The 27,133-nt window shown below is 40.0% G+C and overlaps 1 protein-coding gene across 3 annotated transcripts in view; it reads left to right on the top strand.

Moving 5' to 3' along the window:
* tcf12 (transcription factor 12) overlaps window positions 1–27,133 on the top strand; it is a 77,708-nt gene that overhangs the window by 43,749 nt on the left and 6,826 nt on the right. For 2 of the 3 annotated variants that reach the window (XM_022740449.1, XM_022740440.1), the window contains exons 9-15: window positions 13,572–13,671; window positions 14,220–14,359; window positions 14,893–15,037; window positions 15,228–15,298; window positions 19,004–19,148; window positions 23,135–23,208; window positions 25,944–26,135. In XM_022740449.1, the coding sequence (XP_022596170.1) occupies window positions 13,572–13,671; window positions 14,220–14,359; window positions 14,893–15,037; window positions 15,228–15,298; window positions 19,004–19,148; window positions 23,135–23,208; window positions 25,944–26,135 (867 nt within the window). Of the gene's footprint in view, window positions 1–8,306; window positions 8,486–13,571; window positions 13,672–14,219; window positions 14,360–14,892; window positions 15,038–15,227; window positions 15,299–19,003; window positions 19,149–23,134; window positions 23,209–25,943; window positions 26,136–27,133 lie in introns of those variants that run through there. The other variant, XM_022740457.1, reaches the window with a different exon arrangement.

The following is a 27,133-nucleotide window of genomic DNA, read 5'->3' as shown; positions in this document are numbered from 1 at the left end:
GTCGAGATGTGTCGAGGGGACGGCGCACCTGGAGTCAGAGCTACTTTGCCAGAGGCAGCTGTGTGAAGAGCCTGCAGTGTACCTGTAAAGCATGAATGCAGCTGCAGATGCCACTGAAAGCTTTTGCTTGTGTAAGCAAGCGCGAGAGCCTCACCAGAGACCTGAATAGCTGCTTGATTTGAAAAAAAAAATAAAAAATCAACACAGTGCTTCCTATCATTATGTCTACTGCTGGGAATTTTCTTATTTATTTATTTCATTCTCAAATCCCCTTTTTCCTCCAGTCTCGGTCCTCAGTCTAAAAATAAATGTAAGAGTTTTAAATCAGATGGGCAATGTAAGTTGCAAGACCAAGCATGATGTGTGTGTACACTACATGATGGAGCTGAATCAAAATATTTACGGGAGCACATCCTCTGTGCATTTAGGTTTTGACACTGCAGTGCACCAGGATGTGAAGGCTATCTAGACAGGCCAGATGGTGATTGCAAACATTTAAATGTTTATAGGGCTTTTTCATCTTATATACAGACACCCTCCTCCCTCAGCCACACACATACTTTCCTCTGTGGTCTGCTGGATGTGTGCTCGCAGACATGGGATACTGCAGATGTGGTTGTAATTATGTGATGCATATACCTAATAAATCCCTTATCTGCCATTATTTTAAGGATTATTTAACCCAGTTTATATGGCTTCCCAAATGCTGGAGCTCAACATGAAAAAAATTCTCTGCTAACATATTTTAGAATATAGCTCACCGCCCTGTGTGAAAGATAAACATCTTTAAAGCACTCATACATGAAAGCTTTGCCATTTATTTTTGCTGCAGTAGACATCTTGGCTATAATTGGCTCCCTGCATTATTTGACTGTATAAACTGAGCACTGGGAGCGAAGGACAGAGCATGTTGTCATTGGACAGACAGGCTGCTACGCTGAGGGATGCTGATGGGCAGCTGTGTGGGCACCTGTCTGACAGGAGGACTGAAGATGGGGAGATAGAGAGAGAGAGAGAGAGAGAGTTTGGTAGCTTGTGGGGGAAAGTTGCATCTTGTAGGATATTTATGGGAAGCTGCAAGGGCATGGTGTGTGTGTGTGTGTGTGTGTGTGTGTGTGTGTGTGTGTGTGTGTGTGTGTGTGTGTGTGTGTGTGTGTGTGTGTGTGTGTGTCTGTGTCTGTGTCTGTGTCTGTGTGTCTGTGTGTCTGTGTGTGTGTGCATGTCAGTTTGTTTGTGTAAATAGTGTTTTTTTTTCCCCCTACGAACCCTTGTCAGAGGCACAGCGGCTTGATGTGACACTTCCTCCCTGGCTTTGGTGACGGTGACTGCAGGATGAGAGAAAGAAAGTGGTGGGCTGAGATTCAGCTCCCCTCGGGGACTTTTGCAAGCGAGAACCCTGGGTGTGGATGACAAAAAAGATTGACATTTGCTTTTGACAGATCACTCAGACACCCTTGTTTCTGAGAGATTTTTACTGTGTGAGCTGTAAGAAAGGAAGTCTGCTCTAGGCTCTGAATCTTAAGACCCAGAAATGTTCCTCGCAGTGCTGTCTGGTGCATGACATTCAAAAGATATATCTTCCCTCTCTATCTCTCTCTCTCTCTCTCTCTCTCTCTCTCTCTCTCTCTCTCTCTCTCTTCATCCATCTGTCTTTAGAAGCTCAAAGACAACATATCATAATATTGTACTACAACAGTAACAATGTTCCTGTTGCAGAGTGAGCAGCTCCTTTTTGTTTCTTCCTTTGAAGCATTGCAGGATAGAACATAGTAAAAAAAAAAAAGGGCTTGGTGAATAGACTGTGGATGACATGCGTCAGTAAAGCCCTATGTAAACAGCTAGTATCACCCCAGGCCTTTGTAAGTCTCAAGGCAAAATGAGATTGTAGGGGCACCCAGCTGAATGGTAAAAAGCTGCATGTTTTATATTTTGCCCGAGTTATTCTGATGTTGTAAAAACACAAACAAATGCATTTAACATCGACACTGGGAGGGTTAAAGGATATGAATAAATGTACATGCATATATTTTCCATTCCATCCTTGACTGTTCACAGATTTTTGTAATTGTTAATGAGTCCCTCGACAGAGCATTATTCCCCAGTCCACTGTCATTATTTCTTTGTGCAGTCAATTCAAACACAAGCATGATGAATCAAAGCAGACCAGGAGAGGAAAACATTAGGTGAATAATAAGGCCAGTACAGTTTGTGAGCTGTTTCGAGCCTGCAATGTGTGTTTTGATCTGCATGTCATCAAGCCAGCAGAATGACTGTTCGCAGTTTTTGTACTTTTGACTATGACAATTGCTCTCATTATATATCATTTTAAGCGCTTGGAAATAAAACTTTAAATCAGTGATTTGTCTGATACTATAAGAAGTGAGACATTTTATATGCCCACCAATGTCAGTTTTAATGTGATATTAAAACAACACTGCAAGGTTTATTCAGTCCCACGAGCTGTTAGATGGAATTAGTGTCGTAATAAAGCTAAAAATCTGAAATCCAAAACTCAAAGAGATGGAGGGTTAGACCATGATTTAAAGGAAAGTACCACGTAAACCACGAAACCAAATGATAGAATTTAAGTGTTAACCGTCATCTGAGTTACTCACAGCAAAATATGTATGAGTCAGGTGTGTTTGTGTGTGTTTGTGTGTGTGTGTGTGTGTGTGTGTGTGTGTGTGTGTGTGTGAGAGAGTGTGTGTGTGTGAGCAGGAAGGTCCCAGATAGTTTACATAAGTTCACTGCTCGTATATGATGACTGTTATTCAGACCCAGTAAGCCAATTTGCTTTTTTATTCATTTGCATTTTTCATTCTGTAGTGATGCTGTAAAAGATTTGGAGTTTATTTTAGGTGCTTGTGGAGGATCACAGAGGTAGTGACTGATCTATATCTATATGAATATATGTCTTTTTATCCAAAATGCACTCCTCTGTGTGGGTCGGCTTTTCAGCAGAAACATGGCAGAATGGGACTTCAGTGTGTATTACAAAATGCACAAAGTGTATTAGTACTCTAAAATGTCAGGGTTGTTAGGTGTGTGTATGTTAAGATTGCTCAGCCCTTTCAACTGACAGGAGGGAAACATTTTAGGCTTTGACCTGACCCCAGTTGGTGAGCTCCCCAGAGATGGCCTCATCAGATGGCTGATTAGATAGACACCCTTGGTTTGACGGGGATGATGCTGAACAGTCACAGCCACCTCTGGGTCCCTGGGCTTTGTGTTTATCTTTGTTTAGGTTGCTGAAATTTACCACCGACATTAGAGGCTTCAGATAATGGAACAGGCAAACAAGCCAGAGGCCTGACCTCTTTCATCTGTGAGTAGAACAAGGAGTTAAAAGGACAAAGAGTATGAAAATAATGGACAGATTAAAGTCATTACTCACATTCTGGCCTGTTGTAAATTATTCATGTAGGGCTTGCGTGAGTGTACAGCATTAATGCAAACCTTGATTTCAGATCGCTGGCAGGCTCAAGAACACACAGCCTGTCAGCAATCACTAAGGTAGAGTGTTTGTTATTTAGAAACCATGCGAGCCAGGCTGCCGTGACCTGGAAAACACATCAGTGAACCGCATGAAGCTCGTGTCCTTGCTGAGGTTCTTAACTCCAGGACTCAGCTATAGGTCAGAGGTTACGTATAATAGAGTGTTTGTGTGTGTGAGTGTGTGAGGGATAAAATCACACCAGTCCAATGTAATGGTGACAGTGGGTGACCATCCTGTTCAGTGTAAGATGTGTCAGTTTGTTTTTCTTGTTTTGCTAACGTCAAGTGACTCATTTTCAATATAATATTAGTTGATGAGCTCAGGGGTGACAAGTGAATCATTAGATTATTATCGTGTAGGTCATGACACACAAAAATAAATGAATCTCACGAAACATGTGTTAGGGACTCTCTCAGAAATACCCAGAAATAAATTGTGGAGACTTTTTTTTTTTTTTTTTTTAAATACCTAGGTTTAGATTTACATTTTTGTTCCACTGTGCTTGTACAGTAGAAACCACACACAAGCATGACATGAGAGCAGAGTTGTGGGTCTTCTCTTGAATCAACCTGGGGTCTGTTTCCCAAAAGCAACTTACATAGTTGGGACCATATAGTTGTGATGCAAGTGTTTCCCAAAACCATGGTTCAAACTGTCGTTGTTACAATGTTGGTAACTTACATAGTATGAACCATTGTGTTTCCAAAACCATAGTTTCACCAAAAGTTCTCAAACAGTCATTAAGTTGTGTAGTTCAAACTGCAGCTCTTTAGCTGTGGATAGAAGCTTCATTTTCTGGTGACTACATCATCAGTGATGGAAGATGCAGCTGAAGGAAAGTAGTCACCGTGTGAGTTAGCTGAAAATATTCAATATTCTTGCAGTACAAACTGTATGTAACTGTTGTCGTACTTCTAGGCCTGCTGGATGCATTCCATTATTCCCAAGATGGTCATCTTCTGCATCCTCTTCTAACGTCTAATAAAAAAGGACAACTTTTGATATTCCCTTTATGTGTATTTGTGTGTATTTCTAGGCCCATGACGAAGACTGGGTGTTCTCAAGTTAGTGTTCATTACAAACATAAATCAAAAGAGACAACAGAAAACATAGAAATCTTTCATCTTTAAGCTGTTTGTCAGGAAAACTAATATTTTTAGGTTTCAGGGTTCTTAGTTTTTCCATCAAATGGTTTAGGACAGATGTCCAACAAATGTGGTCTGTCAGGTTTTTTCGTTTTATCTCTGCTAGCTTTGAGAATGGATGTAGTTAGTAGCTTTGCTACATACATTTACAGCTGTCAGACATTTCAAGCAAATTTTAATAGCCGTTGTTTGAAGACTGCTGTTCCCAATTATTAATCTGTGTATAGCCTTCTTGCAAGCATGATTGGAAACATAAATGCATGCAACACTTACAAAAAAGGAAAATTATATTGGCAGGAATGGTAAAAATTTGCAGCCTAATGATTACTACCATACTGTCCTAAAATATAATTTATATGACATTATTATCCACAGCATGGAAATTTTTGTATCAATGCTTGTCCGTTGTGTTTTAAAACTGCAATTTTTAAAACAAGCAATACAAATGTTTGTCAAAAAAAAAAAACGAAAAAAAAAAACAGTTTCCACATCTCAAACTCAACTGGAGGTTATTTGGAAAAATCACTTCACATATCAGACAAGGCATTTAAAAGATAAACTGCTCAGTGGTTACAATAGAACCAGTTAAAACAAATCAAGTACATGGAAATTGGTCAGACTAATTTCCCCCTTTTTAAGATAATTTTAAGTCATTATTAAACTTATCATGTAATTTCAAACAACATCACTACATCCCAGAATATTCTTTATTCTGTGGGTGGACAAAATAACGGACCTGTCCTGCCTGATCAGAGCTGAGGAATTTGAACCTAGAGCAAAGACAGTGTTGTGTTTTTATCGGCTGTGGTTGACAGTATGTGGAAGTTCTGTCGCGAGTTCATTTAAATTTCACATTTATTAAAGTTCGTGATGTCTCTTCACTTAATGTTTCACTAAGCTCTTTGCGTGGCTTCTTACATGAGAATGTCTCTCTTCTCAAGACCTGTCTAAAGATCTGTGATAGCTGTAGGAAAGAGTACTTTGGAGATCTCTATAAAAACACTTAACTGATCACACCAAATGACATATTTCAAGTCACCTCACCACTTATATAATATTTGCTTTAAGAGAGCATATGGTCTCAGAGTTTTCAACCCCAATGTGTAGAATTCATGCAGTTGTAAAGCAGTGATTGATGAGCAGATTACTAGAAGTAGCTGATTACTGTGTTACCCTAATTGACTTGTTTTGACATTAACAAGTCAAGGAGGAGGAAAAACTGTCAGTATTACTTTGCAAAACCATATAGTTTTCACTGGATTTCATAGCAGTGACATAACACGAGGTCTAATAAACAATGGCAGGGTATCTGCAGCTCTTGAAAATTCTTAAAAAGCATTGAAAAGTAGAAAGTATTAAAAGGTCTTACAGAAGTCTTAAATATTACTATAAAAGTGGGATTGTATGACCAGATCTTGCACACAGGAGGCTGATCAATCCTTTCTTGTGGAGTGCTGGCAGGTACAGTACGAAGTAGTTTTGTAATGGGTGTATCAATTTTAGCCAAAAAATAATTATTTAAATTAGTTTATCCATCTTTCCATGGTCTAGCACTTATCTGGGTCCAGGTTGCATTCACTTGATGATATGATTATTATGATTATATTATTAGAAATTATTGTTATACTGCAGGGAAGTACTACTACTAAAACTATTCTAGGCCATAATGTCCCCACTGATTTTCCATCATAGGCAATATGACCATGAAACAGGTATTTAATTGCATTAAATGTGGTGTTAAGAAGGTTTTTAAAAGTCTTAAATTTAACTCAGTCAACATTGCAGCGTCTTGAAATCAGCACGTTGATGATACAGTTAGGAGTTTGAGACGGTCAGGGTCTGAATCCCCCGTGCACCCCCCACTCTCCGAGTCAGCCCTCCCTAATTAGAACCAGAGCTTCTTACAGGAAACAATCTTCCTGTCTGATGACATCATCTCTAAATCCATGTGTGAGATGGGGGTGACCTCAGCCCGTGGATTTACTCTGTGTTTTTCAACACCCAAACAAATCCCAAGAAAAGCACCTTGTGATGACTCAAGTATCTTAGAGAGGGTCGTGTGAACAGGTGGGTGGAGCTGAGCTTTCATCTCCCACACTGATGCTGACTGTTTTCCACAATGTTAAGGCTGTGACCTGTGTGTCATGATCATTGATTCATGAGGTTTAATTAAATAAAACTTAAAATGCACAGGCACACTCTCTGTGTCCCCTGCAGAACCAGCATTAAAAGAAATGGGCTGGCAGTGTTCTGAGTCAGCCAGCACCGGCATGATACGTGTGCATGTATTTCCCGAATTAATGCCCATTTCTCCCTGCTTTCATGTGTTTACCTCACAACACCGAGCAATGTGTCTGGACTTGTTTTAGACCCCTTCAAACACTTCTATCATGACCATTTTCCTTAAAGCATCAACTTGAAACAGCGCCAGATATAAAGCGGTAACAGCATGTAGAGCCAGTGTTTTGGATGAGTTTAAAAGAGTACCAGAGAAGAAAGGGGGATAAATAATAACAGAACTAAAAGGAAAAGCATAATAAAGGCCTAGTTTTCTTAGGGAAGTGGAAGCTTTCATCTTTCTGTAATAATAATGTTCTCAATGAGTCTACAGGCCTGTGTTTAGTCCAGGAAGCTACGAGTGGCACACATGAAAGGCTCCAGTCAGACTGTACAGACCGGGCTCTCAGTGGAATATGGTATCTATCCTCTCCTCCTCTCCTTTCTTCTCCTCTCCTTTGCTCTCCCCTCCTCCCACATGATAAAGGTAATGGGGAGCTGTGTGGCGTGCAATGACAGTAAACCATGGTAAAATGGCTGTCAATGCCCCCCCCCCTTGTCTAAGGCCCCCAGGGTTTAGGAAATGGAGCATTATTTTCCTGCTCTGACGTCACGAGCCAGCCCGTTTGCAGCTGTTGCATGCTTTACAACTCTGTGTTTACAGGCACTTCTCAAAGCTTTTACTCTGTCAACACCACAACTGTCATATTTCACATTTCATAAATACACCTAGTCCATCTTTTTTTTCCTCTCTCTCTCTCATTACCTGGATTTGGATCCATTTTTTTTCCCTTACACGTTGAGCCTTCTCTTTCTCCACTAATGACTCCTAATTGATGTGTGAGCCATGTGTGGGAACAGGTAAAATGTGTTGCCAGATGGTTGTGTTCTTACAAAAGCCATATTTCACCTCACTGCCTGTAGACCTGTTAAATCATCACAAAAACAAAAAGATTAGACTCTCAGGATTAAAACGTGTGGAAGAGAACAGGCTCACCACACTTACTTATGCACTCATTTGGTCGCCTTTGAATTACACATATTAATGAAATCCTGCTTAGAATTATTTTAGTTCCACTTTGCTGGGGTTCCCCTGCAGAAAATCTACATTTTTTATGCCTGGAATTAAACATTTTTTTTTCTCTCTTTCTAAATCCGCTCACACATTTGTTTTCCGTCCCACCCACTTCCCTTTATCTTTTTCATACCCACCTCCCCGCTGCCTCCCTTCCCCCTCGTCCTTTTCCTCTTTGCCTCAGCACTTAGAGGCTTAAGAGAGGGATGTACCACACGAGCCACTCCCTTCTGACAGCCACCCCTTCCCACAGTGCGGAGTGGTACAATCCTGCTTTGCATAAGTTTCCTCTGAGTGGGTCGTGTGTGGAGGCCAGTACTGAAAGAATTATTAGTCCCTTTTGAACGGTTTGGATGTATGTCTAGAGAGAAAGCTTGTGTGCTGCCATAGTATACCTTTATCACTTAAATTGCTAAAGCTATAATGTATTGCGCCTACCCTGTCCCTGGAATGGGCAGTAACTCTTTAATGTATTACTACAACGGGAAATCGGTGAGTACTCTCTTTGGGAATGTGTGTGTTTTGGACAGAGAAGAACTGGAAGAAATGTGTGTGTTTGAGTGTGTGTGTGCGTGTGTGTGAGAGAGAGAGAGAGAGAGAGTGACTGTTGGTCTCACTCTGCTCGTCCATCTGACTATCCTTGTGTCCTTAATTTTTGTGTTTTGTTTATTTTAAGATAAAAGCACTGTGTTCCTGTGTGTGTGTGAATGCATGTGCCCAAGGCTCCTCTTACTGATTTTCCATTACATCAGTTAAAGCTGTGTGACAGTAGAATTAAAATACTGCAGTGTCTTAACTATGTTATAAACTTATTGTAGTGTGGTTTTTATTCTACTTTGTTCCCCAGCTGTGCACAAACAAGTAAATATTCTAGGCAACACATAAAATTTTAAAAACTTTTGATCATGCACAGAATGAAATGGTGCAGCAGAAAAAAGTTTTTTGCAGCCTTGAATTTATTTTTACTGGCTGGTTGCTTCAGCTCTGAGACTGGGTTGAAATAATAACAAGTGGGAGTCTGGGAATGATTAAGGGAAAGAGGCTGCCTGTTGAGGTTAGACTTTCCTGTTTGCAGATTGAGCTCCAAGCACCAGTGTTGCTGTTATTCCATCTGTTTTTAATCACTTTTGCATTCTTGACGCCACAGGGAGCCTAATGTGATTTCTGAACTTCTCTGTAATGACCTCTTTGATTTTTGTTCCTCTGAAAACGTTCACTGTGTGAATACTTTTTTGTAAATACATGTATAGTTTTCTGTGAATGTGCGTCCATGTGCGTGCTCTTGCTGCACTTGGATTTGAAGGCGCTGTTGTTTTGAGTAAAGTTATTGGTCGCGCTTGTGTTGCAGAAAGTTCTTAGATGGGTCTTCTCCTGTCTTTATGGTAAAAAAGTTATGGTAAAAAACAATCCAGTGGGCTTATGAATCTGCTCAAGGACATAGTCTAACAATGGCTGAATGAGCTCTGTAGTGCAGTAATCCTTAAGTAATGATCCTGTCATAAGCAAATTACACATGCAGATTTCCACCTGTCATTGCCTGTGCTATTTTTGCTATTATATAAAGGGCACATGCATTTTGAAGGAAAAATAAAGAGGTTAGGTTTTTATGATATTTTATTAAAAAGGTCATCTTACTCAAGCTTGTGTTTCAACTTTCCTTATAACCCATTACAGCATTTCCTCTTTGTTCCCGCTACACAAAAGATGACTTTGATCTTTTTCATATTAAGTATTAACAGGCTTGTGTTACAGTTGGTGATGGGGAGAAAATTGATAGCATGTGGACAGAACAGGCAAACTTTATGATCAAAAGCACTTTTTAAGTAACCAGCATCAACTTTTTTTTCTGTTTTCCTTGCAAGGGAAAAGAAAGATGGTGCTCATTCTTTGCATCAACTTGATCTACATTAATTTGTTATAATGCAGAGTTGCATAGCAGCTCACCATCTGGAGCACTGGGAGAATTCACAGTGGGCCATTGGCTTGTGAGCTGGTGGCACGGAACCAATACAGATGGAGCAACTCACTGATCTTTCTTCCGTTGCCTATTAGTGAAAAAGAAAAAATTGAAGTGAAAGCCCTGCAGTGATTGTTAGACCTTTTTTTTCTCGTTTTGCTTCACAAAAAGCCCCCCCCCCCCTACACACAGGAGGAATGTAAGGAATAGTAAAAAACACAAAAGAGACAACATGTGTTCTTTTAGATGGGACATGCCTGTTTTTGTTTTTGTTTTGTAACGCAACAGGTTCCATCGTGCTTTCTAGAAGTTAGCACTCATCAACAGAAGCTAATCCTTACATCCCCCTAATGTGCACATGTGTTGCACATGCAGTCAAGCACTCATGCTTGACTGCATGTGCAACACAAAGTCAGTGTGGGGGTGGTGGTGGGGTGTTTGTGTGTGTGTGTTGACCTATCATATGTGCACAACACACATGTTGTGAATAGTTAATGAAGTTACACTGATGCCAAATCCAAATTTTTGTGGCATTAACGACTGGAAGATATTATCCTGCAGTGTGGCTGCTCTATTTTTAGAGAACCTGACTCCCAGTCGGCAGCTCTGCTGTCAGAATGTGCGCTTGGTCAAAAGATTTTACTGCTTTACAAACAAGAAGAAAAGCAAATATCTTCAATTACTTGTTTCTATTAAATTACATCTAAAGTCATGTAATATATAGGTTCTATATATTATAGATATATATTTATAAATATGAATATTCTGTTCTATCTAAGCTGTTTTCCACCAGTGGTTGAATGTTACTTGTTGTATAGCTAGATTTAATTTATTTATTTGTGAGAGCACCTACTTCTTCCATTAGAGTGAATTGAACAGGCTTTTGAAAATTTTAATATTTCAAATTCTCTATATGGCCATGGCAGCTCTTGCCCTTTTTGAATATCATTTTAGCACAATATGACAAAAAGGTACTTGATCAAGTTTTTTCAAACTCAACCAAAAAAGTGTGAAATGTTTCCTTAGAGGTCATAGCCTTGGAAACGTGGGCATCTCGCTTAAAATGTTCCTCTTGTCAAACTAACTTGATCTATTAAAACGTTGTGCCAGTGAAAGTTAGTCTTTTTGAGAATAGGTTTAATGTCACAGTTTTATGCATGACAATACTGAGCCCTTGACTTTCTAGAAAGCACTGGCAGGTATCACGTGTAAGTGTTGAGCAGGCATTGTGTCTGTTGTGCCTACGAAACCTTGTAAGTGTGTAATATTTGAACTTGAAACAAAATGCCCCAGAGATATGGATCGATTCCAAGTAATGACATACAGCACAAAAACAGGACAGGCCATTAAGAGAGCGTTTGAACTCTTCTCTTTGAGCTTCTTGGCCATCAGCCTGATATTTCCCTAGTTTTGTTTTTTTATATATCCTTTCCGTTCTTGTTATTATCTTTAGTGTTGGCTGACAGATTGTGTTTTAACATTTGGTATTTTAATCGGGATGGCATGAACTTCAAAGGCGGGGTACCACGGGCTTTGAGACATGGCGGAAGGTGTGCGGGATATAGTCACTTCGCAGTTGAGGTAGAGTGCTGTTGAAAGTCAAGTCACAGAATTTAACCAATAATTCAACTGAATAGAGAATCTTTTATCTGAAGCAGGGTATTATCATCAATATCAAAATGTTTCTACCATCGCTACCTTAAATCATAAGTCTTCATAGCTTATCATTCACTTCTTGTTTGCCTTACTCTCTTGTGTAGTTAGTTATAAATAGCTGTCAGGTCATTGCTGAGGGGAAATGGAATACATTTTTACTGTCATTATGGTTTTTCTCAACTTTGTCTTTGTGTCTGTGATTTATTTAAAAAAAAAAAAATCTGCAATATCTCATTTTTTTGTCCTGGCGGAGCGTTGATGCGTCAGAAGATGTAAATAGAAGCTAACTCAATGCAACTTTGGTGCTGACTCTAAATTTTATTGTTGTAGATTTGGTGTTGTGTAAACATGCAATCCCAAACTGAACACTAACACAAGGATACTTTTATTGTTAATAGAGATGAGTTTAAGGTCTATGAACATCAGTGATCAATAGAAGGGACAGAAGGGAATGTACTTATTTATTTATAAAACATACCCGCTGCTTCTCAAACAGACGATGTAGGTCTGTGTTGGTGTGCTGATCCGTGTGAGTGACGGCTTTTAATTAATGGCCTTGTAAAAGGAAACCCAGGCGGGCCCTCTGTTCCATAGGCCGGCGGAATGAGGCACCCAGTGTTTGGGATGGTTTATTAATGCCTTGACTGGTTAGCCCAGGGTAAAAAGGACAATTAGCATTACCCGCTGCCATATGCTGCACATTGAGCGTCTGACAGAGGCAAAAGACAAAAGCCCGGGCTCCTGTGTGAGGCTAACCTGAGATCTCCATGGAACTACTATCAACCCTGGTCACATGTGTAAGCCAGAAGACCCATGAGAGCTCAGCCCCTCCCAGAGCACTTTAATTACACACCCAGACAACATCCCGCTGGAGTCCTGCTCACTCAGCAAAGCCCAACAGCCCTGAGTCCCCCTTAAGCTGCGTTCTGCATAGATATAATAAGCAAGTGATTGAATTTATATACTTTAGTTGTGATGCGTATTCCCCGTCAGCGCTGTGTCATAAAGAAAAACCCATGCAAATAAACAACCTTTTTGGCTGTCATCATCTGCGGGCATTACAAAGCAATCTTTGAGGAGCGAGCTGTCTTAATGCCAACAGCTGAGTGCGATGTGAGGCCTTTAAAAGAGACGATGGGACACAAGCTGGAAATGTGCAGGTGGAATCTAGCTGGCAGGTCTGGCTCTCATTAGTGCTACATGACGGTGGGGTCATCCAGTCTTGTCTGTGGGAGGGAGAATTTGTTCAAACCTTCTCTCCCCTCTTCACTCCCCTGTGCTCTGTCTCTCTCCCTCACCCTCTCTCCCTCCATCTGGAGTGGATGAAGTCAGAGACCACATCACTGGCCTTCAGTGTCTTTGATCCTCCCACCTAGCTTGGCACACACACAGCTGTACAACAGCATGCCCACTGTGCATCTCCTTTCACTCTCCCACCAGCTTGAAGGTACAAATATAAAGAAAGCAAAGCAGGCTGTTTTTGTACCACTTATTTGATTTCTGCCTCTCTGGGAAAGCTGTAATTTGCCAGGCATTTAGTCTATGCATGTAAGCGGGTATCATTATACTTCCATTAGAGGTTGAGTTGATCTGAAATGCAAATACCCCTGATAATCCACTCCTCCCTTCATGAGCTTGACTGCTTGCTAGTCATTAAAGTGTGCATATGTGTGCGTGCGTGTGTGTGTTTGTGGTTTTAGGGCCATATCTTGAGTGCATGTGTATATGCGTGTGAGATCACATACTTGTGTGTCAAGTTCCTAATTGTGATTATACTTTGCATTCTTGTTGAATGTGTTTACTTTACGGGAATTGGGATAAGAGAGCTCACAGTTTTTATGGGTTTTAGCATCATCATACTTGACAATACTATGAATGACAGTAATGCCTCTGTACTCTACACTTTGATTCCCCAATGCTACAGCACAGTGGGCTGTACTAATAACATTTACGTTCTCCCTGCAGGTGTACGCACCGTCTCCAAACTCAGAAGACTTCAACAGAGATTCACCTTCTTACTCTTCTCCTAAACCCTCCAGCAGTATGTTTGCAAGCACTTTCTTTGGTAAGTTCAAAATGAAGTTCCCAACTTTACAAAATCACCTACAGTTGTGCTGCAGTTGAGTTTAACGTCATATTTTTATTCTTAATGCCCTCTTATACCACATACATTTCAAAATGGTGTTCCCTTTGTTTTTGTGTAGCATTGGTAAAGTCTGTGTATTATTTTGTTGATTATTTTGCTATGCTGATACGTTGATGTTACCAGACAGACGCAGTTGTTTTAGCAGTATTCAGTAATATTTAGTCTGTGGTCAGTCTTTATTTCAGTGTGACTGACTTCCAGATCTAGACAGAAAAGCAGACTTCTTGTTGGTTTTAGCTCTGTGTTATCTCAGCTGTGTTCAGGACAAGGATTATGTTTTAGTCCCAAGAGCAAAGAAAAAAAAAAAGAAAAAGAGTACTCCTTGAATGACCCCCCTCCTTGGAAGTTATAAGGGTAGGGTTGGAGGTTAGGCGCTGTCTGGTACTGAGTCAAAGCTACGTAATGTGGCCCTCAATTCTATTCAATAATAAAGTAAAATTATTTATTATTATTATTATTATTATTAGATGGTACCCACAGTTCGTCTGACCCGTGGAACTCGTCCAATGGGATCAGCCAGCCCGGCTATGGGGGAATGCTCGCAGGATCTTCATCTCACATGCCACAGTCAGGAAACTACAGCAGCCTGCACTCACACGACCGTTTGGTAAGCAGCACCGCTCATCTGGTGATACCTAAGCCTATAAATAGGTGACAAATCATTGTTAGTAACTTTGTTTTGCCGTCATATTTATGCAGAGGATCCAGTGTATACCGTTCAGCACATACGGCACGTGAATTCTTTCTCCGCCCTGCACCCCCCCACAGCACAGCTTCCACAGTTGAAGTGGGTGTGTTCACTTAAGTTGTTGTCTGGTTATTATCAGCGGAGGCACTGCTGACCCTCTTTGTGTCAGTGTTTGATCTGGTCTTGTCTGTCTGCCTGCTTCAGCTGGCTGGGCATCACAGGGAGCCTGCAGATGCTGCCTGCCCTCTCTTTAGCTCTGTCCCTCCTCCCACTAACTTTTGTTTCATCGCAGCCTGGGAGATGTCAAAGGAGAATATAAAATTTAGAGAATAAATAAGCTCTTTCTTCAACACACACACACAGGCACACACACACACACACACACACACACACACACACACACACACACACTTGTGACTGGAAACAGAGCATTTCTGTTTTTTATCTTCCAGAATTACCCTGCACACTCAGTCTCTCCAGATGTCAATGCCAGTCTTCCTCCCATGTCCAGCTTCCATCGAAGCAACACCAGCACTTCACCATTCGTCACCGCAGCGCACACCCCGTCCGTCAACACAGCCGATGGGCCGATCATGGGTACGTTCTTGTGATAACATGTCAGCTACCTGCTCAAATTGATTAATTCAATGGCCCCGATATAATTATTAATGAACATCCATTCTGTAAAGGTAGCGAGTCAGGTTGTTGGACAGCTGCCTTGTGTACTGTGGCCGCTCTTCATTCGTCTGAGTCTGCTATTACAAAGTCTCTCTCTGTGTTTTCTTAGCTGCTGCAAATCGGGGGAACGCCACTGGAAGCTCACAGACTGGAGATGCATTAGGAAAGGCTTTAGCCTCGGTGAGTGACATCCCCACTTTTAACTTGGAGTTCAGTCCATCATACCATGCATCCCCGATTGAAGTGAATTAAACAAGATTTGGATTTTAAAAAAGAGTTGGAATCAACTATGGGTCATTATGGAAAATTCATCAACTCCTGTCAGAAAATGCATTATCAATAGCATCAGTGTGGCTTTGCTGTCAACTAGCACAGATGTCTCTGCATATCCCCATCAAGTTTGACCTCCTCTCCGTTTGTTAAACTCAATTATAACTTCTATGTACCCATACACTCAAAAAACTTCCTCTGCAAATCAAAATAAAATAATGTTGCATTTCAGTTTTTGAAGAAGGTGACCTCAGTAATCATACAAGGAATTAAGTGCTATACTGAATGCTGATTAAAAAAGCCCAGGGGAGATGTTTGTAGTTGTTTTTGGGCCTAAGCCTGGAACATTTTGAGCTTAAACTAAGAGTTTTCAAGAAAGAGAATTGTACATTTAAAATACTCCTAAAGCCAGTGGATTACTCTTTACTTTCTAAAACCAGACATCAGTAGCCGGGACATCCTGTAAAGCATCATAAGAAGTATTTGTCCCTCAGTAGCTCACAGAGGTTCATCAGAGAAAGACATGTGTCTTTCCTGTGGGTTTACCCACATTGACTGATGGATAGATTATAGGTTATGGTCTGATTTTTTCTCCCTCATATTTACAGTATAAGAGAAACAGCTGGATAACCTGGATACAAGAATTGTTTCCCTCAGGAAAGCTTGAAGCAAGACAGTGACAGAGAAAAATTAAATGAAAATAGAGAGTCAAGAGTAACCATCCACTGGTTTAACATTTAACCTTACTGTAATAAAATTGTGACTCAAGCTAATTTGGAGAAGGTGTACAGTATGGAGAACAAAAGCCGAGACACAGGTGGATGGAGTTTGAATTGAACACAACTGAACCAAATGACAATGATTTGGGTTGTATAGAACAGTAGAAAGTGGACTTATGTGGAAGTCAGCTCAACATAATGGGCCCCCTCAGCAGTTCCCTTCACTGTTCCCCTTACTCCTCAAGTGGAATAACATCCTGTCTCAGGAACTGTGTTTGTTTTTGCCTTTGTCTTAAATTTTGCTTTTGAAGTCTAAACCTTATTAATTCTGCAAAGTGTCCTAAAATAGTGTTTAATATGTTGCATAGGCATGATGTGTGCATTAAAATACTGGTATTAGATGTAACAACAGTTTAATTTCACAGTTGCTAGCACAGGCTGTTTGTTGAGGAGGAATATTTCTTACCGGTGTGAATCCAAAATATGAGAGTTTAGGGATGGTAATAACAAATTAAGTCCTTTATATTTGCAGACTCAGTTCTATTAGCATGACAAAGCTGGAGTGAAATGGACACGGTTGGACTGGGGTGGGGGTGGGTGTTTGGAGCAGGGGGCACAGGGGAGTTTATAACTGCTCTGGCTCAACTCCACGGGCCGCCCATTGTGGAGCTTTTGTTCTCCGCCCTTTTAAATTGGCCGTGCTTATTGGCCCCATGCCGCCTGCGGGAGCGTAACTGATGACGAGGCGGAGCTTCATTTATTCCAGTAAAATGAGCCATGTTTCACTTTGAATGCAACGTTAGTAGCCAGTGAGTGAAAAGAATAGAAAGTCATATATTGTCGGGTCAGAAGTCACAGTTATAAAGGACTTGCTTTTGAGAAAGTGAGAAATATTTGGAGATTTGTTTGAGTCTTATTGGTTGCAGACACAGTGGTGGCCGCATGATTAATCCTCCTTCGTTCTTGACTGAATTGCATGTGTTAGAATGAAGATGCTGTGCAGAGAGAAACACTGAGCGTGTAGAAAAGCATAAATAGTCATTTCTCCCTTTAGACAAGGGCCGATCCCTCCTCCTCCACACTCAGTGACACACTTCAATGAAACCTCTATCCTGATACTCCAAGTTGATTGAAAAACTAAAGCCCAGAGATCAAGATTGAATAAGGAGATTATTAATAATGAGTGCATTCTATCATCCCCACAGAAGTCAAATGGTTTCCTGCAAGCTCAATTTGATCTTAACTTGGAGGAGAAATCTCTGAGGATCTGCTGTTTTTTTCTCTGCTAATTAGTCAGGATCCACCCGTAATACCCTGAGTTCTCTGAGACATGTTCCATTGTGGCACAATATCCTCTTATTAAAGGGAAAAAAAACAATCAGGGACGTGTTTGTGCTTTAATCCAGCATTTGTTTAAACAAATGAAATCCCAGTGGAAGTTCTGAAGACGTAATCTCCTCGTTCCCTTGTGATTGACATGTCATCCTAAAACTCAGTGACCTCGGTGTAACCTAGTGGAGAACGCACTGATACAATAAAGTTACTGTGATTATCATAGCAATAAAGCTGAGGTAACCTGGACTCGGCTTGTGGCATCAGGCAGAAAACCAAGACCTTTGCCCTAGTTATGGTCCTCATAGATATTAGAAAGTTTAAAAAGATGCAAAAATAAACAACATTTGAATACTGCTTGATTTTCATATATGATTCACAATACAGTCTGGTGCAGTCTGACATGCGACGCTTGAGATTTTCTTTTGTTGGCTTAACAGGGTTTCCAGGTTGGGCGTTTGCACTTCTTGAAGCCACAGTGGAATAATAAATGGAGTGAGTCGAACAGGGACCGAGTCCTAACACAAGTTAAAAACAAACCATGCTCCTGTAAAACAGCAAGTTTTATAAGTCTCTGTACAGTCGGTACAACACTGAACTCTCAGCTGCAGATCATGCTCAAAGTATCGACCTTAATTCAGCCTGTTACTCATCATGCTTATTTATTCATTGAAGTTATGTGTAATTTATTAGTGTAGGGCTATTAGGGGTGAAACTTGCATTTACTTGTTTGATTTCAGTTTTTCTCATGTCAGTTGGAATCAAAAAAACTCATACAACACTCAGCATACAATGGAAGCACGCTTACATGCTCCTTAAATAATTGTGAATGCAAAATACAAACACACTGACACACAAACAGCAACAAAAAAGCATAGTGAGATGGGGAGTTACTGAGGTAATATTTTGTTTACATTAATAGAGCAACAGAAAATTCAGAATTATTCAGCCCCTTTTTTTCTTCTTCCTGTGAGTCAGCAAATTTAAAGACACAGGAGATTAAAAATAGACTAAACGTATTTTGATGTGACAAGTGTAATACTAATTTGTTACATGTGCAATAAGAATTTTTAAACATTTTTCATATTGAAACTTATTTTGACATTAATTAATTGATGAGTATTACATTTAAAACAAGTAACTAAAAGCTCAGTTTCAAAAAAGTTCAAATGTCATGATCAGGCAACATTAATTGGAGCAGTTCAGCTGTACAGCGTTTGTCTCTTGGTGTTAATCTTTACCCACAATCACTTACAGTAGTTGATACAGAGGAAGACACGAGCACAAAACATCAAAGTGAATATTGTTTGTGTTTCATTTTGTGGAGGTCGTGCTCTGAGCACAGATGACTGAAAACATCTCATAAGTATGCACTGAGCATTTTCATGACATCCCTTGCAGTAAAATCCCCATAATTGATGTCACAGTTTTGGCTTGGGAAAAAAAAAAAAAGCAGAAGAAAGAGCAACCAGTGATATAGATTTTATTTTTATTTAGGACTGCTGATGGTGCATTAATGATGAATCTTACTTCACACTCTATCTCTTCCTCTCTGCTTCCACAGATTTACTCACCTGACCACACTAGCAGTAGTTTTCCATCCAACCCGTCGACACCTGTGGGTTCTCCTTCACCTCTGACAGCCACAGCAGGCGCTGCCTCAGCAGGTACCGTGGTGACTGCTGCCGGCACCCCGTCTGGAAGGCCAGGTAGAGCACCAGTCTTTGGATTTTAATCTCATACACACCTCCTGTGCACTTTGATACCAGCTGTAGAATGAAAAAATACACTTCTCTGAAACTGCTTTATAAAGAAGTTTTCACAGGCAAAAAGCCAGTGACAGACACATGTCAGACTGTGGTAGAATTAGGCCTTGACCTGGAAAAGCCAAGTTAATGAAGAGGCTTTCATGAATATGTCTTTAATTAATTTAATTACTTTATCTATATGCTGCATTAGTTGGATTAATTGAAGCCTAAGCAGAGCGAAGTGTGAAAAGTTTCTCTAAAACTTACTTTAATGCCCCTTTTTAGCTTTAGAGTAGCTCTAATCATTTGGTATTCATCCCCGTGCTTTATGTATGCCAGGGCAGTTAATGCTATTTTTACATTAATCCATTTTAAAAGAAAGCTTAGGTTATTCAGGGATAAGGCAGCACATCCTTCGAAACAACAGTCATGACAAGTATTTGAAACCATACCAAAAAAATTTTTTTTTTTCATTTCATTAAATGTGTTTTTCTGTGACACCGAACAACAAACATTGATCTCAAGCAAAGAGAAGAGATTCTTTGTAGCAGATTTTGCCACTAGTTGCTTCCTATCTGCAGTCTTTTGAGTTTCACTAAAAGCATGAAATCAGTTTTTGCAACTTTGTTCTGATTTTAACAATACACCTACACCTGAAAACAATACCTGACTTTCTGGTCCAGTGTCCAGAACATGGGCTCCAGAACGTTGACTTCTGGTGATATCACTGGCTAGTTTTGTCTCTCTCTTTTTAGGAGGGTCTTTGTTCGTGTTCATAAATTTAGCTCTAGCTGACAAGTACAAAGACAAGTTTAGCCTTAGATTTTATTTTGAAGTGTTGGAAATGAAGATTTATTGAAGCCCTGGAATGGCAGTGTAAAAGAGAAAGACTGTGGCTCTGGCTTTCAGTGTGCGTAACAATTTGAAAACTTGTCATGGAAGTGTTTGATGTTGGTCCTGAATTACAGTATTGAAAAACTTTTCGTATTTTCCTCTTTTGCGAAAATGTTATACACGTTTTTATGACTTATAATAGTGGCACTCGTCCTACTCTCTAATAAGACACAATTTGGGGTGGGGGCGTGGGGGGTGGTTTTAATGTAATATAATCCTGTTTTCCAGACATGTGCTTGGCAGTTTGTGTTTCTATGTCAGGCTGATTTTTGGGGATGGACAGACAAGCCTCTTTCTGAATCTCTTATGCCTTCCGACCCATACAGCTGAGAGAACACCTAAACGAGGTCCCTGTTAGTAAGATACTGGGCTTTTAAGTACATTAAAAAAAGATGTGTATAAGAAGAATATGGGTTTTCAGACGTGTTGACAGAGGTGAGAGAGTAATGGAAAGCGAATGAGGGGAGACAGTAAGGGAAAGCCCAGTGTGTTGTTTTGGTGGGCAGTTTTGTCATGTGTGGTAATGGAGTGGCGACAGCTGTCTCTATGTATCCCCCCCTCATCCTCAGCTGTTGCCCTGCCCTATGGACAGCTGTTCCCTCCAACACACACACACAGACCAGGCAGCAAAAGGCCTTGTTTATCTGCCAGTGGGTGAAGGAGGGTGGCTGTGACTCAGCTGATGAGGAGAACTATGATGGCCTCACATAGGGAGATCCCCCTCTTGACCTATTTACAGTACAGCATGCCACACCTTGCAGCATAACAATGGTATTTATGACTTTTTTATAATGTAATATGCTTGATTGATCGAAAAAAAAAATGCAAAAGTTCAGTGTTTATTTTTTTTATTAATGGAATATATATATAATATTATATTATTATTATAAACAACACTACCGCAAAACAAATACATGTGGAATTGTAGGAAATGGATGGTGTTTCACTAATTATTCACCCGTATTATGCTTCTGGGGTTAGAAAAAGAACGATACTTTGAAATTGGCACAAAATTTGGCTCGCTGTTGATGTCAGCCACGAAATCCATTCATCATTAGGATTACACCAATATACAGCACATTATTCAAGACGGGTTTGTTCAATTAGCCCTCTCTGGTGCACGTGGGGACCAGAGCCCCAGGCTAATTTTTCATAGCCGCCAGCCAGCAGAGGCTCATGTGGAGTATCTGTCTCACTCACCTGGGAGAAAGCTGAGGCAGAACAGAGACTTTTTCATTTCCTCTTCCAAAGTCACTTTTAATAGCCTGTTAATTAAAGTCTGCTTTTTCCAGGACTATGTGTGCAAGGAAACGTGAAAACTAAAGTATCGAAGATCACAGAGGTTTAGTGAGATATTTCATTGGAATGAATCAATGGAAACTTATTTTACTGTTTCCTGAGCTTAGGGGAGGTGTGATTTTGTGTTTGTAAAGAATATTAGTTGTCTTGCCGCCTCTCGCTTTCTCTCTGTCACATGCGGTTGCACTCAGTGTTTGACTGAGTATTTGAGCCGACCACATAGGCCTTGATTCGTGAAAACAGACACTGAACAATTAGTGGTTTTGCTAGTCTCCTCACTGTTGAGACTCAGAATGCCTTTCTACACTTCGTAGCTTTCAAACAACTCTTCATATTAACAATAAATAAAATTTGATCACATTCAACATTCCCCAGGCCCCTCTGCTATAAATGATTCCCCTCATCCTGGTCTACATTTTTCTTTGCCTTAAGAAGTGGAGTACAGTACCCAAAATGAGATTTTAGAATCACACTAAATTATAGATAACCAAAACACAGTCTCCATCTGTAGATGGTACCACAGTGGGCTCCATTTACCAGGATGTAGGCTGGGTTTGGCTTCCTTCCACCATAATGGACACCAGAAGAGCACTGAGAGCTCTGAGCTGGAATTGCCCACAGACATCCTATCTTGTAAATTACAGGGAAAGGTTCATTATTGTCAAATTCCATTACGGTTATTTGATTGTATAATGCATTGCCTCCTGTTGCACATGGCAGGCAGGTTAGTTAGATGATTGTGATTCAGAAAGAGGACAGAGAGCAATATTGTGCTGGAGCTGGAAATGTGATGAGCAGATGTGGATTCCTTTTCCTTTGCTCTAATTTACACCAGATCAAATCAGCTTGATTTGCTTTCCTGTACTTTCCTTTTTTTGGGGCTAAAAATAAATATATATAATCCACTGTGAAATTCTTCCAGCCAAAGGTAAATTGTAATCTCTAGTACAGAGTATCTTAAATTTCTCTGTATTTAGTTTTACATGATTGAATTGTATGGTTTTTCATGTGTGTGCCAAAGTAGATTTGGCTTTATTGGATATATTAGTATAAATGATGCAATGGTACTCAGATGTTTCCAGACCTGAATTTTGTGAAATATATGAGGACAAACTGACTGTACAGCCGCTACATCACCAGTCAAAAGGTGTTTGACTCACAAAAAACTAATAAGGAAGATAACTCAGCAATGCTAGCTAACATAGTGGAATGGGAAGAGCTTGATTAAACCCAGATGCTTGGCATATTTCCTTCATCAAAAACCCTGATCAAGGCCATGTGCCGAAACCCTGTTGAACTACACTTCATTTCTGATCACTCTGATGTGTTTTCTAGAGCCTCAACGTTTCCAGGGTAAAGGAAGTGTGAAGAAAAATTAGTGTTAAAAATCAGATTTGTCAGTGCTCATATTGTTCTCCAGCCTCTCACAGCTACGCTTATTAATGTGCAGATGCAGTGAACATTTCAGGGTGGAAGTGGGCGTTAGATGAACTCTACGCTGGCTCATGTGTCAGGATGCAGTCCAGCCATCAGGAAGTGATGCAGTTGAGCCCTCAAAGATAAAAATATCTCATATAGAACAACAAGAAACCAGAAAATCAGGATGTCAGTGTCTGCGTGGTGTTTTGTGTGTGTCAGTTTTTGTATCAGTGTACCCAGTGGGGCAGGATACAGCTATCAGCCATGTTGATATGTAACTGAATCAAAGGATTTCTGACGTTGACCTCCGCTACATCTCTTCTGTCTCTCGTCAGGTACCAACCAGTGGCCCCGCACAAGTGGACATACCCCATCCTCTCCAAATTATGAGAACTCCCTTCACTCACTGGTAAGCTCCCTGTCCGCCTCTGTCTTCCAGTGAGTGAAGGATATGATGGATGCTCACTTTAGATACATTACCCATGAAGGGCTAAGCTAGCATTACAGGGAGATTCCTGTCTGACAAATGTTGTGCTGAGAAAGATGGGGGTCGAGGGATAACCAAACTGAACAATACCTGTCCCTTGGGGGCTTGCCATCTGTCCCCTACTCCGTGGGCCAGGACGGGGATGACAGTTGGGGGATGGGTTTAGTTAAGGGGGCTGGTGTGGGGCTGGCAGCTGTTTGCTGAGCCACTTCTCCGGGATTCCTTTGCTGCCATGCGACCGCAGCTACAGATCACCTTTCATCCAGCCTGCTACCTGATGCATGCCATGTGTTTACATTCTCTGCTGGGAGTTTTTTTTATGAGTAATAATATTTAATTAGAAAGCTCTTATAAAAGGAGTACAAACATTTTTCATAACAATTAAAATGTAGCAGTAAAGACAGATTATGCAAAACGGGAAAGGAAAAAATAAACAAACCATGACCCTGATCTAAGCCAAAGCAAAGTATTTTCTCATTGATTGACCTGGAAGTCATACTGTAGATTTTTTTTTATCAATTAAAAAAATGAGAGACAAGGATCTGCAAAATCAACATTTCTAGCACATTTATTGTTTAACGTTTCTCAAAGCATGGAACGTGACCTGAAAAGGCCACAGTCAGTCCAGCTGCACTCTTATCACTAAGTTCCCTTCAATCAGCCAATTGTATGTGAAGAGGACATTGAACGTGGCCATGTAGATGTTTCCTCCCACGCCGCCACAAGCTTTGTTTTGTATCTTCATGGCCACCAAAGATAAGTCGCAGCACAACTGAAGGTGACAATTAAAGTGAGTAGTGTCAGATAACCTGAACATTAGCTGCCATGTGAAAACAACTGCACTTCACATGCTGTTTGACATGACGTGAGTAAATGCAGGACTACAGTTTGTCAGTTTTCTATTATTATATGTTTAACATTATATGTGATACTTATATATCATATATATATATCATATCATATATATATATATATTTTATATATTATATGTGGGAAGGCCGACCTGCGGTAAATGACAGCAGCTTTTGAGGGTCAGATACACTGGGAGGTTTAGACTTTTCAGTGGTGAAAGGACAAAATCAGTTGGTCCAGCCTGATGTCATCTTGCAGGCTGTTTGACAACCTGTGGGCCATAATGGAAAAACTGAGCTACACTTAATTTTGAATCTGGACCGCATAACTAACAATATTTATTTAAATAGTGTTTCTTATGAATATTAAAAATATGTTAAAATTGAATTTTGAAAAATCACTAATACAAAACTGTACACGATGATGGAAAAACTGAACCAAACAAAAACACTGAGCCTTAAAAGGGGTTAAAGATGACTTCTACTGATTTTATATTCTCGGAATTTGTTTCAGAGTGTGTTGAAATAAAAGCATGGATCACAGTTCCTTGGTAGTTGAGTCAAAACTATTTGTGACATTGAAAAGTCCTGTCTATTTCTAGGAAAGTGATGAGCAACTGTGTAAACATGCTAGTTGAGGATTAGATTACAGACAAAATGATCTTGTTAGTGGATTGGTCCACAGACAGCAGTTCATATTGGAATAACACTTATGTAATAGGAAAATTAGCTGATTATGATAATCCATAAATCTTTCTTGTAACTGGCTGCTTGCTTCATGTTACTTAGACTTACCAAAAAGTACAGCTTGGTGTAATGAATATAACAATGCAAAGTATTAATATGCAGTGTATTTATATCACTCAAGGCTGATTCTGGTCAATGGAGAACACAGGTTTACCAACAGGGACATTTATTCCAACAGAGAAATGACAGACCACAAAGCTTGGAAGCCAATGGTTTAAATGTGCACTGTAGTAAATGTAATGTTTAATGATGTGACCAGTAAAGTAGTGATGGTTGTTAAAATGTTCAAACAACAAAACATTTTCATGCATACAAACTGAATGGTCAGACGCTCTGGGCTTCCTTCCAAATCCGACCCTTTTCTTTTCTGTGTGTCTTTACAAAAACAATCTCTATCCACAGTGTGTTTCCAGTATTTATAGATACTGATCTTTTTTTTTTTTTTATAATCCTGTCTTATTCTTATTTGACTTTGCCAGAAAAACAGAGTTCATCAGCAGTTACATGAGCATCTCCAGGATGCCATGTCTTTCTTAAAGGATGTCTGCGAGGTACTATTCAGATAGAGCCTTTACTCATTACGTGTTCCATACATCTTTGCGTTCCTTATTTTGTTTTCTCTCTCACAAGCTCGACTTGCAGTCTACGTTCCTCACAGTGAAATGCAGTTTCATTTTTCTTGCCTTTGTTGCCATATTGTCATATTATGTTGTCTTTTTAGCTATTCCAGCTTGCAGTAATGATCTTAGGTGCAATTAAAGTCTAAATTAATTGTTGAAGCGCTCCATTGGGCTATAGTGCATCTGTCTATTATTCATTTAAAATAAATTATGATGACTTGAACAACTCAAGCTGAAATGGCTCAATTGATCTTGCATTTGAATTGCCTTCTTTATCTTATGTTTCAGATGTTTTTTTTTTTTCTTTCCACGTCCACACCATAAAATCAGTGTTTTCAATTTTGGTCCTAATGTGCTTATACTAAGCTGCTCTGTCCTTCTTTTCCTCTCTTCTCCCTCTCCCTAACCCTTCGCTTCTCAATCCCTCTGGTCCTCCCAGTCGCGAATGGAGGATCGTCTGGACAGATTGGATGATGCAATCCTTGTTCTGAGGAACCATGCAGTGGGCTCCACGGCCAGTCTGCCCAGCGACATACACAGTCTGCTGGGACAGGCACAAAATGGGCCAATAGCAGCCATTGGAGCAAACTTCCCTGCATCTGCATTGGTTCCGAGTCGGACAGCAGCAATGGTATGAGAACTTCACATAAGTATTTAGGTCTCAAGTTTTTTATATGTTTAGGATGTTGCAGAAAGTGAGGGGGGAAACACATTTCTTTGGTGGATTCCTATACTGTAAGCTGTTTTTCAAACTTCCCCACAGACGAAGCCTCGCCCACCTGTTCGAAACAGGTCCGCTGCCATGTGTAAAAACTAGACATTTTCCACACATGAACAGTTGAATTTATCCTGACATATTTTCCATAAGTGTAATGGCTGGCCGAAAGCTCACCCTCCTCTTGAGAGTGGCTGTATACACAAGGGTGAAAGAGAAATGAGAAAAACAGGCGTAATGGAGTGAAGTTGTGCTTTGGTGCAGAAAGTGTTTGTGTGTTGCACTCCTTTTAGAGTTAAAGTCGAAGCCTCTTGAGACACAGGGGAATGCAGGTCTCAGTATAAATCATGATGCGTTCACCCATCCTCCATCCGAGGTATTTCATTTTAAAGAGCCAAGAGATTTGAACACATCTGCAGTGGAAATTAAAATGGGGCGACTCATTCAACTGTAATCCGGAGGTGTTTGGAAATAATTTGGATCAAATACAATAAAAAAAACTGCTGTTGCAGTTTTAATATGGGTAGGGGTTCAGATTACTTAAAACTGAAAGATGAACACATTCAACTATATGTTTTATGATTTAGATTTTAATGTTTCCCTCATTGTAAATCCTGTTCATCTGATGAAAATTATATTTAGCAATGGTTAAATTAGATAATACCTTCAGATACAGACCTGAGATCCATCTGGTTTTCTAGAAGCCAATCTTTACAATTCACATATTGAATTAAATTAAATTGTTTTGAATTTTACAAATTGATATTATATAAATTTTATCAATATTTATCAGGTTTTTTTTTTTAAATTGGACATCAGTGAGTAACAGTACAAAAAACATTCTATTTGTATTGCTTAGGGTTGTAATTATGTTCATTATCAATTAATTGCTTAGACTGTAAAATGTCAGAAAT

This window comes from Seriola dumerili, unplaced genomic scaffold (genome assembly GCF_002260705.1).
Source record: "Seriola dumerili isolate Sdu_G_001 unplaced genomic scaffold, Sdu_1.0 BDQW01000003.1, whole genome shotgun sequence".
NCBI lineage: Eukaryota > Metazoa > Chordata > Actinopteri > Carangiformes > Carangidae > Seriola > Seriola dumerili.
This window is presented reverse-complemented; position numbering and strand designations above follow the sequence as displayed.